The sequence below is a fragment of the Cucurbita pepo genome, chromosome 1 (assembly GCF_057944985.1).
Source record: "Cucurbita pepo subsp. pepo isolate OVF chromosome 1, ASM5794498v1, whole genome shotgun sequence".
NCBI classification, from domain to species: domain Eukaryota; kingdom Viridiplantae; phylum Streptophyta; class Magnoliopsida; order Cucurbitales; family Cucurbitaceae; genus Cucurbita; species Cucurbita pepo.
The window spans coordinates 18,019,236-18,033,800 of NC_141798.1; the positions used below are offsets into that span (position 1 = coordinate 18,019,236).

Here is a 14,565-nt window from a genome sequence, read left to right on the forward strand (position 1 = left end):
GATTCATGGACAAAAAGCTGCTGTAGCTAAAAGAAAATTGATGAAATTTTCTCTAATAATCATCAATGATCAAATTCAAGTTAAAATTTTGTTTATTTATCTCTTAAACTAAAAGAATGTGTTATAATTCTACAAAATTCATTGAAAATAACTTGAAAAAGCATAACAATTCATTACCTAAATTGAAGCTTTCCTTCACTTGGCCACTCAACTCAGGCAACCCATTTTTGGATTTCTTTCAAATGAACAAAATCCTTGAAGAATCATAACAAAACCCAAAATGCTATGAAGAAATTAAATGATGAAAACTAATAATAAAAAAAGAAGGATATATTAGTGGGAAAACTATAGAAATAGACAGATTACATTTGAGAAATCACAGAAAACCTGCCCCTATTCACCATCCCCAGCCATCAGACTTTCCTTTTTCGTATAATATAAAAGCATATATATTGGTACAAAGTGTGAATCATTATGTCCCGCACCTGTGTTTGCCATTCTGTGCCTGCCTTTCTCTTGCAGGGCCATCGGCAACAAACTCTCACAATTGGAATGAATGCTGCAGAAGCAGCAGCTGAGATCATCAAGGCACCAATCGCTGTATGTCGATTCGTATATATAGCTTGTTTTTCTTCATGGGAATGGCTTCCAGTCGTATTGGAGATTACTTAAGCTGTTTACAGCTCCGAGTCCGCTTAGAAGGTGGTTTCCCAAATCTTGCTGTTGACCATTCATGCTTTGTTCTAGAGCGAGCGACGCCATTCCTATTCGTCTGTTCATAATGGAGTTGTTTCCCATTGCATTTCTCATTCCATTAACCATGGCAGGCTGCCCAAGCCCACTCCCCATTGATCCATATCCACCTCCTCCCATGCCCGAGCCACCGTTGGTTGTTGTTCCGTTTCCCCCTATACAATTTCCCCCATTGTTGACACCTGTATTGCCTGTAGGTAAGATCCCATTCACATTTTTCATATCATTGACCACCGAACCCATGCCAACCAGACTAGACGAGCCATTCATTTGATTGTTCATCATCATCTCTTGTAAGATCTTTTGTACGGAGGACTGTGTATCACTAGGATCAGCATCCCCAGATAAAGCAGATTGTTGCATAGAGATGTTTGCCGGAGAATTAGCAGTACTCATCTGATTGGAACTCTTTGAAGCTGTATGCGTTGGGTGTGAAGGATTGTTGGATGACGAGGGAGTTGGCGGCTGGAATGTAGAAGGGTTTGGTTGTGTAGGTGGAATCGTACTGGATGAACCCGGGGACGGAATCTGAACAGAACTTCCCCCATTTGAGTTACTAGGTTTAGCCATAGTGTTCTGCTGTCTGGAGTTCATAGAATTCTGGTGAAGAAGCCCGACAATGGTGCTTGCTGAGTTTGATGTCGAAGGTTGGTTGGCGTTGCTATTTACACTGGTCACACCATTGCTAGCTAAAATCTGCACTGCAGAAGCCTGAACAAAACTCTGATTATTATTTGGGCGCTGGGCTATGGATGATTGTTGTTGTTGCTGCTGCTGCTGCTCATCAGAACCTTGAGCTTGTGTTGTAAGCCCTGATGACGAACTAGACCTCCGAGGAAACTTGGCTAGACTATCTGGTTGATAATAAAAGAAGATACATTCAATAATCTAAAGAAGAACTTGTTCTTTTAACACATTGACCATTTCTTAATTAGAAAAATATATGATCTAAAGAGAAGTGAGATCATTCGATCATCCGATCGCCACAGAGACCACAATCAGATGACAGTTGAAAAAATATCTGCTAATGATCCATAGCACATAAATATCAACAACAAACATATAATCTTTTCTAAATTTTTAGGTTTATCTTGTTTCTGAAGCAAAACAGAGGACATAACCCACAGAAACTATACAAACTACGGTTAGGAAGCTTCAGATCCGTCCCCCTCCAAATCTCTCCCTCAATTAGATATGAAGGAGCCCTTGCATAACTTCAACAAAAGCTTCCTTTAATTCTCCATCATACCCTCAAGTTATCCCCCTTAATTATTTGACCAACGATCTAAAGTCACAACATAAAGCACCGCAGGTTCAGACTTTAAATCAAAACACTAGAAGGACCACTAGACGGTCACTTGATCCTAAGAATTTGGCAGTAAAAACTGGATAGTGCATTTAATATTCTATGAAAGGCATTATTATTTTGAACCTATGATCATAAAAGCGGTCTAGTTTCACAACTTGTTTCAATGATCATTAAGCCAACCCAGACTACAAAAATATGCTTCTTGCGTTAGAAAACTGTTTGTCATCTGTGGTAGCTTTTGCAGCAAAAACTGCAGTGTATTTAATATTCAATGATAGGTATTATTGTTTTGAACCTAGAACTTCAAAGAGGTCTAGCTTTACAAATTGTTTCATTGATCATTTGGCCAACCCAGGATAATTAAATATGCTTCTTGAGTTAGTAAACTGTTAGTGTTGTGTGTGGCGTGCGGCACACATAATAGATTATTAACGCAGCCTCCAAACTGCCCTTGAAAAGCTGCCAAAAGCTCATAAAACAATAGCATCAACAAGATCCTACTTACCCATTGGACCGATCCCTGTTTCTTTGCTGTAATCAATCAAGTCCTTCATGCTATTAACCACTTCGGATATCTGAAGAGCCAAAAGAAAAGCCACAAGGGGGAAAAGGTCAAAAAGTAAATATAAACATGTAACAATGCTCCAGTTTTAGAGCGAGAGAAATGAATGGCTGAAACACATCGGTGAATCAATAGGTTACACTATATTCAATAAGCCATAAACAATTGAACATGAAAAGAAAAATATTCAAGAATGTATTCCAAAACTGAACACTACCACTACTGTACTTCAAATACAGAACCATCATCGCACAATCAATCAGATTTAACAAATATTGCAAATTCATAGGCAGATGTGATATTATCACAAATTGGCAACTAGTTCATATAATATAATAAAATTTAATAATACTCCAACATAAACCAAAAGCACTTGTGATCTTCATGATCCACCTAAGAATTTAATTATTTAGACTTCAAAAGGCTGGCAAAAAAAACGGGCTTCTAAGATATGTGGAAAAAGAAATGGCTACTGGGGTTATAAGATGAAGGTAAGGGAGTTTCATCTTCTGTAGAGGAATATCGAGTTATATAGGCAGGAGCATAGCACAATATTTGAATTGCAGAACAAGGTTAGGATTTAACTAGGTGAATCCACAATGCCAGTGAAACTATCAAATTTAACCTTAAATACGTGGTTGAACCTCATGAGAAATTATGTTTAAGATCAAGAAACCTAAGGAAACAAACCATTTAAAAGAAGGTACCCAACAATATGTTTTTTTTATTTCGCTGCCAAGGTAACTCGTGGAATATCACATCTTAAGTAGGAGGCTACCAAGGCTTAAACTCATTCCCTCTAAGCCCTTTATTATTACATGGCCCTTCTTAACCACCATGGTAAATAATATTCAACTACAGTGTAGTTATATTTACAAAAATATTACCCATCTAAAATACAATGAAGTCCAAATAATGGTAGGTAAACAAATTAATTATATGTCAAACATCTTCAATGCCCCAAGACTATAAAAAGTCAACCCCATACCTATATTCATAGGCAACAAACCCTCATTTTTTAAGGACATGGAATAAATACCATGTCTATTAAAATAAAATTGATATTCATCTTCGACTTGTTTGACTCGTAATGACCACAAATTGATGTGAGTTATTTATTACCTGAAGACAACGTACATATCTCTTTGTATATCCCAAGTCATTTACCAGCGGAACTTCCAAGGCTTTAGCTAATTGCCGCGCTGAAGCCACAAACCTATGTGCAATTCATTAAGGGCTTCAATGAACTTCCAAAACATAATTAACTTCAAAACAAAGCACGTAAAGTTGGTGTGAACCAATTGATATACTTCATGTATAAGAACGTGAATACTTGGTGTAGTTTACATATAACATCTCAGAGTCCAACCTTCTAAAGAGGACAACATACACTATTATATAAGGCCGTCCATCTTATAGGTCTACCTAATATAAAAACCATGTCTCATTACATATAAATCTTTACAAACAAGGAATGAATGCCAAATAATTCCATTCTCACCGGTGAATGAATGGTCAAAATAATTTGAGAATCACAATGCAAATTAGAACGAACCACCAAGGCTATAGTAGTTGACAAGGAATGAACTAAAAAAATTATGTTTACGGAAAAGACAAGGCAAAGGCCCTATAGAATTAGAAGAAACAAATCATGATTCTAATGGATAGATTTAGAAGAAACAAATCATGATTCTAGTGGAAACCACTAGCAATAAACTATCCCTCATTGCAAAAGCAACACGTAAAAGCCCAAGGTCAGGAGAGTGAAAGAATGGCCTGGGAACATATTCATATTTCAGGATGCTATCAAAGAGTAAGCAAGTCACACTAAAATTTTACACGCAGGCAGAAGCAAACAGACAAAGTATTTGTCTAAAGAAACACACATGTTAAGAAGGACGTACATGTTACAATTATTTTGCAATTCAGGAGTTGATAAATTGGATGATGCGCTTTGAATGGCAGACTGGTACTTTTGAGCTGCTGCCCCAAGATGACTAACCTGCATTAAGACATTAATAACTGTCAGTCACAAATTGATGGATGACAGGCTATAATAGTGATTAACCGGGTCAATTAATGTGGGATAGTGTTTTTTTTTTTTTTTTTGGGGGGGGGGGGGGGGGGGGGGAGCAATATGGGCAATTTTTATGTGTAACAAGATGAAGTTAAACCTGAGGTATCAATAATCTCCTCGGAATAAGTTCCTCATGGCGTCGAGCACAGAATTCCCATGAACATATCTGAAAGGAATAACGATGGAAAAACATCAAGAACTGAATATTGCATACAGGTCATAAAATATTCTAAGTTGTTGAAAGCACAACCACAAACATGCAGACACGCAGAAAAGGGAGGGAAAGTATACTTTGCACAACCTTAAGGTCTGGAGAAAAAACAATTCGAAGTTGGCCATCCCGAACAACGCGAAGTTGCTCAAAAACACTTTCCTGTATTGCTTTTGCATAATCCAGGACGATCTCACCAGAAGCATTATGATATTCACGGGGCATGTCAAGATAAAGTAGCTCCTCCATAGTTCCACTTTCATACTTGATCTTAAAAAGCCTGGGAAGAACTTCAGCAGTTGCTTCTGAAATAGTAAAAAGAACATATATATTCAAATTCCATCAAGATCAGAAGTCCACGAAAAAGAACCTTGAAGAAGTATCAATGAAAGTGCTCAACAAATGCCGTTAAAAATGAGCACGCAGCAGCAATTTAAAATTCAAATCAGTAGGCATGATAATCGAACCTACCAAAGCCACGCCCAGGCTTGCGTTTGCATATTTCACAATGCCATGCATCCTGAAAATTTCAAAGAAAATGGTGTTTCTATTGCATCAACGATGAAATGGGGACATGTAAATAGTAAGCTTTCAAAGAATCTACGTTCAAATGATTATGCCAAAAAATTAAAGCAAAAAGAAAATTACATATTATTCCACATAAAAAGTTCAATCAAATTTCTACTGCTATGATGCCAAAAAATATAAGGACGCAGTGTATCTTGCAGAAGACCTGAGGAAAAACTCCAGTTGTTTGTCGCCCACTTCCATACATGGAAACGCACCACTTCTTTTTGGCATGAGGTGCAAAGTACTCGTTAACAAATTTTCTCCAGAAATCTATGTTGTTGTCCTACAAACAAATTAGATTTGTCAGATAGTCCTCCCCTTGGACACGACAAAAGATTCAAAGTAATATGTTCCTACTTCAGGTCTGTTTTGCTGATGATACATGTAATACGTCAGACGCCGAGCACACATTCCAGGTTCATATCCTGGTTTTACGGGAGATCTTTGCGGAAGGTTCTGCTGTTGTAAATGTTGTTGCAATTGTGGCCGTTGAGGAGGCATACTTTTTAAGAGATGTTGTTGCTGATGTTGTTGTTGTAATTGCAAAAGCCTTTGTTGGTGCATTAAATTAATTTGGGCAGCCGCTGCCTGAGAGGACTGTCTAGACATATGCAGAAACTGCTGCTGTTGTTGATGTTGATGTTGATGCGAATGCTGATGCTGTTGATGCTGCTGATGCTGCTGCTGCTGCTGCTGCAGAAATAATGACTGGTCTGATTGTTGGGGTTCCATTTTTACTGGTGCCAAACCTCGCATCGAATGAAGTCGTTGTGATTCTAATTTCACTGAACCAAGATTTCTCAATGTTTGCAAATGCTGCTGCTGCTGCTGCTGTCCATGTTGATCACTGCCGGTCACTTGAGGCTCCAACTTTACGGGTCCAACACCAGTCAACCCTCGAATTGCTTGAAATTGTGATTGTTGATTGCTCTGAAGTGCTGAAAACTGTTCCATAGACTGATGACTTAGATGGAAGTTCTGGGGTTCAAGTTGTTGTGACTGCTGCTGATCTGATAACAACTGGCTGCTAGAAAGGTTGGAAAATTGTGGATTCTGCCCTTGGACAGACGATACGGGGTTTGTCATACTTGATGCTACAAAAGATGATGAAGGATTATTAAAGTTCATTCCATTGCCAACACCCGAAAGAGGGTCTGGCTCTGCTCCGGTGTCAACACCACCAGGACATGGAAGTCCAGAATTAGGAGCCCCATTTCCAAATGATTGATTAAGGAGAGATGACACATTGGACATATTACCAAGCATATTCATACTATTGAACTGATTGCGGGGCGACACGAGTGAAGAAAAAGCCTGTGAAGGCAGCAGACCACCTTGAACTCCCAGCAATCCAGAATCAGATCGCAGAAGTGAGGGTGAAACAGACTGTGCACCACCACCCATAGGAGTAGGTGGCCCCGTAGTTACCATCTTTCCCAATCACAAGCTGAAATCACTCGCCAAAGAGACGCCTACCTACAAAGTGAATACAGTTAACCTACGTGGGAAACTGAAACAAAGCTCAGCTCAGAGAGCATTCTTCCCAATACCCAACCCTACGGACTACAGGTTCATCATTTTGAAGCGATATAAGTGGATAAATTAACGATTGAACACCATTTGGTTCTGACCATTATGGAACCGCACTGTCTTCCCGAGAAGATCGAACCTGGATGTTCCGTATGAATCTCTGTAAAAAAAAACATGGCAGATCCATTTTAAATTCAACATTCAGAAGAAAAGAAACTACTACAACCAAATCAAGAACACTGATCGATAATCATAATTTCATCAAAAGCACCCGAGACGAACTTCAATTTCTAAAAAAGAAAAAAAAAACAATTAAATCTCCAAGAAGAAATCCAAATCTGAAACCCCACACACCACAGAAAAAAAAAATGATACAAACAACCTGCTAAGCAATTAAATAAAAACCAATCAATAAACTTCAGGTTCACCGCTCAAACAATGAACTCCCATGGTAAAAATCCCGAAGAAAGATTCAAGCAGAAAAACTGAAACCGTAAGACATTCTTGCGCAATCCCTGCTCATATGAGGGAAAAGAAAGCAGAGAATAGGCAAAAGTGAGAGAGAGAGAGAGAGAGAGAAGAAAAAAAAAACAAGTCGATCAAAGGACAAATCAACGATCCAAAACATGAAACAACACAACACCTCGCACGTCGAAATGGAAGAGCATAGAGGAAATGAATAAGAAAGGTACTGGTTGAAAGTGAGAAAATATAAAATAAAGAACCTCAATAGCAGACCGAAATTGACTAAATTGTCGAGGCTTCAAAGTTACATCAGTAATTGAGTTTCCTTCGTCCTCCGCCGTCTCCTCCTCCTCCTTCCTCGTCTTCTAGCTCCTGTTCTTGTCGCTCCTCCTCTTCTTCTTCTACTTCCTTGTCTTCTTCTTCTTCTCCTTCTTCGTCCCGAAATTGATATCGGTGAGTATCAGATGAAGCTCAGAAGCACGCTCTGAAAACTCATGGAGGGATTCTCCCACAGAGGGCACGCCCTGCAACTTAGAGAGAGAAGGAAGGAGAGAGAGAGAGACTGTGTCCTTGCGGACGTCAAAATTATATTGGATTGGATTGAATTATTTCTCCATTCTTTCTTTTTCTTTGTTCTGCGTCTCTCTCTTTCTCTCACTAGCTCCTAATGAAGTCAAATGGTTCATGCATACATGCATACATGCATCCATACATACATACATACATACATACATAACATAACATAAAATAACACGTGTGGCCGTCCATGGTGCGCGTGAGGTAGGATTATATAGGTTGCGGTCCGGTGTCCCTATAACTCCCCCTCTACTTCCCCTAAATTACAACACTGCCATTCTTTTTTTATATTTTAAAATGGTATATGAAATTACATGTTTTTAAATTAAAGGAATTTTTTATTATTAACATTTAATTAAATCCTAAAAACATATTCAGAAAATAGAAAACAAAAAATTAAAAAAAAAACTCATTTTTGTTAATATAATTTAGATGACAGTGAAATTATTTGATTAAAAAATAATAATAATTTACGAAAAAGTAGTTCAACCTCAATTTCTAATAACACGTGAATCAACAAATTAATAGTTTATATTGGAAAATAAACGATTATTTTTCAAAAAGAACCATAAATGGAGAACAGGATGGAAAATGAATCACTCGTTTTCAATCGATTCTAATATCAAATCGTACCTGTTTGAGAATGATACAAAAGTCGTTTCTTTAATTCAAAAGTATACTAATCACTTAAACTATCGACGTTTAAAATAGTAATCAACGTCTTAATCATTGAACAATTTTCGTATATTACAAAATTTAATAGCTTTTATTTCGAATAAAATAAAATAAAATACATAGTTACTTGTACCAAAACTTTTCCTTTATTATTAAACTTTATTTATTTATTTATTTTTATTTCTATAATGACTATTTTATTTTATCATAATTTTAACTTTATTTATTCGCTAATTTGTTTTTTTTTTTTCGTATTTGAAAAATATTAAAAAAGAAATAAAAAGTTATTGGTTGCGTGTGCAAAATTTTTAAATAATTTAATGCTTGCACACCTTCCATTTTAATTTCATTTAAAGCCACAAATAAATAAATAAATAAATATATATATTTTTTTTTTTTTTGTTTACAAAAAATAATAATAATAAATATAAATATTTTTTAATAGCTATAGAAATAGTTATTTTATAAATACAATGAGTTGGAAAACATACTTCTCAATTTAGAAGTACGTAAAAAAACACGGCAATTATTTTTGTTAAGGATGATGCTCTGATACTATCTTAAGAATGAGAAACATCAATGAGATTGAAAGTACAGAAAAACATAGGTGGGATCAAAAGTCACAGTGGGATCTAAAATACAAGTTTTCATTAACGTTCACACCGTTTAAATAGAATACAAACTACCAACTAATACCTCAAAATAAGAAAAATATAAACTAACGAAATATAAACGTTGTGAACATTAATCACAACTAGACTTTAGATCCCACTGCCACTTTTGATCTTCTGTTTTTCATTTTTAACAATTTTAAATCTTGTAATGTCGGTATAAAAATACACATTATCACGATACTACTTCTAGGGTCGAGATTACTTTTTTTTTAATGTTTACATTATACATTGCTACGTCGTTTTAATTAGTTACGCGGTGTAAAAATAATTTAATTTGGAAGATGTTTATAAAAAAATTAAAGAGTAAAAATAAAAAATAAAAACATCAACATTATTTTATTTATTTATTTATTTTCTTTTTACATTTATACCCCTCCCCCGTTGGACGCCGCCCAGCCACACACTCTGCCACGTCGTTCATATATTTTTTTTTAAAATAAATTTTTTTATCTTTTTTTTTTAAATATATATATATATATATATATATATGTTAGGAGACGGCAAATCAGGAGAAAATTATTATAAAAACACACGTTTTTTTTTTATTATTATTATTTTTAAAAATATTCTCTTATTCTTTAAATTTCAAAATATTAGTTTTATTTTTTAATTCTTAAATATCAAAAATACCCACAAAATTAAATATAAAAGTTAAATACTATATATAATATAATTCAATGTGGATTTTATGCTTAAATATATGAAAGGCCCAAAACGCGGAAGCCCAATAAGAAAAGGGCTGAAAAGCCCAAATGAATTGGGTGTTTGGAATCTTTTCATTTTTATTTATTATTAAAAAATTGTTATTATTATGATGTAAAATTGGTAGTCATTATTTTATTTATTTATTTTATTATGTCAAAATTTGAAGAATTAAATTTATTCTTAGAGAATATATATGTATATGTATATATATAAACCGCTATATTTATTTATTGTCATAAATATTCTATTAAAAATCTGACGGTATATATTTTATTTTTTTCTGCGATCAATAAATATTTACATAAAATACGTGTTAGAAGCTGTGACCTGATAACATTAGGTGTTGGATTTTAGGCTGTTTGAGTTAGGGCAGTTATGTCATTTGTCCAGTAATTCAGAATATATTAATTATTTATTTATGATTATTAAAAATAATTTTTTAACAATAAAAATGAAATAAATACAAGATTAAACAAAACCATTTTTGTTCCCAAACCAAAAAAATATAAACTATGGGTAGAAGTGATAAAATTGATAAAAGAAATACTAACCGGTTGCCAATTTGAGCTGAATTCATTTGAGAGAAAAAAACAAAAACAAAAACTTACGTCTCGTAAAGAGCGTGAGTGTGGAATGTTAAGCATGTGTTGAGTAAGTTTAAAAGTGTACGTTTGAGGGATTTGACTAGGGATTGTCGTTTTTCTTGTTTTGAAGTGGAATTTGAGCTGGACGATTGAGAATCACTCAGACCCTGATATAATTTTGAAAATAAGATTATCTGGGTTTCACTCAGGCCCTGATATATTTTTGAAAATAAGATTATGTGTTTGGGTATGGCACGTGATCGAGGGTACGGTCGCTCGGTGGTGGTACGATAGGAAAGGGTGAAACCCTAATGGAGTGGTGATGGTTTTGTTGTGGTTCAAAGGGGGGAGGAGGGGGTATTAAAGGCGAGTAGCCAACCGTTTCCAAAGCTGCAACATACAAACAAGAGGAAAAGACGCAGTGTAGCAATTAATGAATTGGCCTGAGATTAATGAAAGCCCCTCACTTCACCTCCACATATCCAACAAATTATAATAAAATAATAAATTACCCATTCTTTTGTTTTTTCAATTTCACTCCCAATTCAACTCACTGCTACCAACCACCGAATCGAATATAGTCTCTGACTTTCAAGTTTGTGTCTATTTATGTGAGATTTTGTATTGGTTTGGGATGAGAACGAAATATTCTTTGTAAGAGTGTGAAAATCTCGTCTTAGTATACACGTTTTGAAAACCTTGAGAAAAGGGAGTGGACACAAGATGATGTGCCAGTAAGGAGGCTAAGACCCAAAGGGGAGTGATACAAGGCAGTGTGTTAGTAAGGAGGCTGAAGAACACCAAAAAGGGATGGATTGGGGGGGGTCCCACATCGATTAGAGAAGTGAACAGGTGGTAGCGAGGACACTAAGCCTCAAAACAAGGTGGATTATGCGATCTTACACCAGTTGGGGAGGAGAAAGAATCATTCTTTATAAAAGTGAAAAACCATTCGAGGAAGCCCAAAACAGAAAAGGGAAGACAGTGGTGGGTTTGGGCCACTACAACAGAGGAGAATCTCTGATAACAGTGACTTGTGTACGATCCCACGTCAGTTGTTAAGTATAAAAACTTTGACAAAATATATACTAGTGGTAGACTTAGACGGTTACAATTTAAAACGAAATGGATATGAATGGAGGTATGTAAATTAATTTAATCTTAGAAAGCAAGTTGTTTGGGAAAGAAAAGAAAGTAAGAAAGTAAGGAAAAAAAAAGGCATAATTATAAAAGAGTAGGAGAGAAACGGTTGCATTAGAGACAGTAGAAAGAAAAAGCGGCAAATGTGCAAGTTTTTCTGCACTGTCATCATGGCTGCCACGTCCCCAATTGCTTCACTGGCATCGACCCCTGTTCCGCCCCTCCACTATATATACCCACTCCCCTTTCACCCATCAACACCATCCCACCTCATTCAACATTGAACATTGAACATTGAACATTGAACATTGAATCAACCTCCTCCGCCCACCCAAATATGGCAACCAACGGCCAGGCCAAGCTCGAGAGGTCTCTCTCCTTGACATCCGAGCCCAGGACCCTTACCAAGAAGCAATACCAAATGGTCTACCTAAATTCAATTCCTCAACCCTTTTCTCTACATTTCACGTAATCTAACCTTCTCTCCATCTTGCAGGCATTGGCTTCCATGCAGGCCATAGACAGACAACAGCGCCTCATCGATGCCATTGTAAAATCCCCTCCCAAGAACACATTTTGAGAAACCCCTTTTGCTTTTTTCGATCATTTTTTCAATTTTTCATAAAAAAGGATTCATTTTTCATGTTTTTCTTGCTTTTCATCAATATCATCACACATCAGTTTGTTTTTTTGTGTTTATAGGATGCTGCCGAACCTGGACCAGAAACTATAAAAGCTATGACTCAGAATCCGCCGTCCGGTGAAACGTCGGCAGCGGCGGTGGCGGCGGAGGAGAGGCTTCCTGCCTGAAATATGTCAAACCGGTAGCCTAGCACAGCCGGCCGGCCGGCGGAATTTGGGAGTTACTTAGACGTTTACTTCTTTTTTTCCTCCTGCTGCGCGTTTGTTTAATGTACTACTCTCTCACGTGCCTTGCACGTGTTTTTAATAATAAACTGTGCTTCTTTATTGTACTGATGTTATCTTCATTATTCTTTTTTAATTCTTCTGAAAAATATTTATTTTAAAAAATTGATATCTTACTAATTAAGTTATTTTTGTAGTAGGTGAAATATATAATTTAAATTTTAATTAATTCATGAAATAAAGAAACAAAAATATTTATATTAATTAATCATATAAAGAATTAAGGATGACCCAAAATTTTATTTAAAGTTTAATTTATTTTCCAATAATTCTATGTGTAATTAAATATTTAAAAATGTATTTCCATTTAATTAAACCACAGATAATTCTTAATAAATAAAAAAGCTATCTAAATATGGAAACTCAACTGTTTAAAATATTAATAATTTTTACAAAATTTCTAGCTGATCATTTTTGGATGAACAAAAAAAATTAATTATTATAAAATCTAAATATTTATATACTAAATTAATTTTTAACATAAACATATAACTTAACTAATATAAAAATACATTAGCTAAGAGTTAAATTTTTAATAATTATTAAATAATATAATCTTGCTTAAAATTGAATATATTTAAAAATTTATTGGATACAGATATTAGTTATGGAATTTGATTTTTGTATTTTTTTTATTTTTTTTTTAATGTAAATACTCTAATAAATATTAAAATATCTTCAAATTTGTTGATTTTCCTTCTATATATATATAAAATACATATATTATCTTCAAAAGTGAAGATAATATCATGGTTAATTACAAAATACACACATGCATACATATATTATTTATTTTATATATATATATATATATATATATATATATATATATATATATATATATATATATATATATATATATAATAATATATGTATGCATGTATGTATTTTGTAATTAACCATGATATTATCTTCATTTTTTTTATTGAAGAAATATGGTAAAACTTCATTAATTAATTAATAATTTTTTTTTTGTTAAAAAGACAGTTAATTAAATGACCAAAATATGGTTAATTAATTTAGTAATGTTCTATTTTCTTTGTCAACAAAATAAAAAAAAAAACATAAATTTGTCGTACTCGGTCGGACAATAAAATCTAAACTTTTGTCGTTTAATTTAAAGAAAATAACTCAATTTGTCGCGGAGTGTCGTGATGATGATATAAATATATCTCAAAGGTAACTCATCGATAAGATATTTTAATTTAATATCTTTCCGAATTCTCGCTCTCAATTGTACGCTTGTCAATAAAAAAGGAAACTAAATTTGTCGGATGATAAAATCTAAACTTTTATCGTTTAATTGAAAGGAAATAATACGTTTTGTCGTGGAGTGTCGTGATAATGATATTAGTAAATCTAAAAGGTTATCGATTGACAAAATATTTTTAATTTAATGTATTCTTTAATTCTCACGGTCAATGATACGTTTTGTCGTATCTTGTCGGATAATAAAATCTAGACTTTTGTCGTTTAATTTAAAGGAAATAATATATTTTGTCGTAGAGTATCATGATAATGATAGTAGTAGATCTTACCGTTAATCAGTTGAGCGTTTTTTTATTTCTCGCTTTTAGTTGTATGTTTGTCAACAAAAAGAAAAACAATTTTGTCGTGTTCTTGAACGATAAAATCTAAACTTTTGTCATTTAGTTGATTTATCTAGTTTGAGTTTAAACCTAACTTTAATATTTTCTTAATATATTTTAACACAAAGTTAAATTCATTTGAAAGGTAGTTCTTCAAGTAATAATTTGAAATTAGATGAAAATGGATGAAAAAACGATAATGAGAGAACGAAGGTTGC

General features: G+C 34.2%; 1 protein-coding gene and 1 long non-coding RNA gene across 10 annotated transcripts; one reads left to right on the forward strand and one right to left on the reverse strand.

Annotated features, from left to right (window-relative positions):
- Positions 1–315: 315 nt before the first annotated feature.
- LOC111788693 (transcriptional corepressor SEUSS) lies at positions 316–8,092 on the reverse strand. 9 transcript variants are annotated; one of them, XM_023669153.2, is made up of 12 exons: positions 7,738–8,091; positions 7,114–7,172; positions 6,742–6,958; positions 5,840–6,576; positions 5,646–5,765; positions 5,384–5,432; positions 5,003–5,217; positions 4,799–4,867; positions 4,529–4,626; positions 3,747–3,840; positions 2,568–2,637; positions 316–1,607 (listed from the first exon to the last, which is right to left on the reverse strand). In XM_023669153.2, exons 3-12 carry the CDS (start codon positions 6,911–6,913, stop codon positions 634–636), a joined length of 2,598 nt encoding a protein of 865 aa, XP_023524921.2. In that variant the 5' UTR covers positions 6,914–6,958; positions 7,114–7,172; positions 7,738–8,091; the 3' UTR covers positions 316–633. The 9 variants fall into 9 exon arrangements, with proteins under 9 accessions (XP_023524921.2, XP_086980859.1, XP_086980864.1 ...); XM_087124733.1 differs by having other exon boundaries at positions 5,840–6,958; positions 7,786–8,092; XM_087124738.1 differs by having other exon boundaries at positions 5,840–6,954; positions 7,751–8,092.
- Positions 8,093–12,115: 4,023 nt separating this feature from the next.
- Positions 12,116–12,805, forward strand: LOC147794916 (uncharacterized). Its single transcript, XR_015412122.1, has 3 exons — positions 12,116–12,255; positions 12,328–12,381; positions 12,534–12,805. It is a non-coding gene; the product is annotated as an uncharacterized LOC147794916 (long non-coding RNA).
- The last annotated feature ends 1,760 nt before the right edge of the window (positions 12,806–14,565 follow it).

Excerpts from the sequence above, each read along its gene's own strand:
- LOC111788693 (XM_087124733.1), bottom strand. The coding sequence starts at position 6,913 with ATGGTAACTACGGGGCCACCTACTCCTATGGGTGGTGGTGCACAGTCT. Across the intron at positions 5,433-5,645 it reads CAACTGGAGTTTTTCCTCAG|GATGCATGGCATTGTGAAAT; the intron begins GTCTTCTGCAAG and ends TGAAATTTTCAG. Across the intron at positions 1,608-2,567 it reads AACAGGGATCGGTCCAATGG|ATAGTCTAGCCAAGTTTCCT; the intron begins GTAAGTAGGATC and ends ATTATCAACCAG.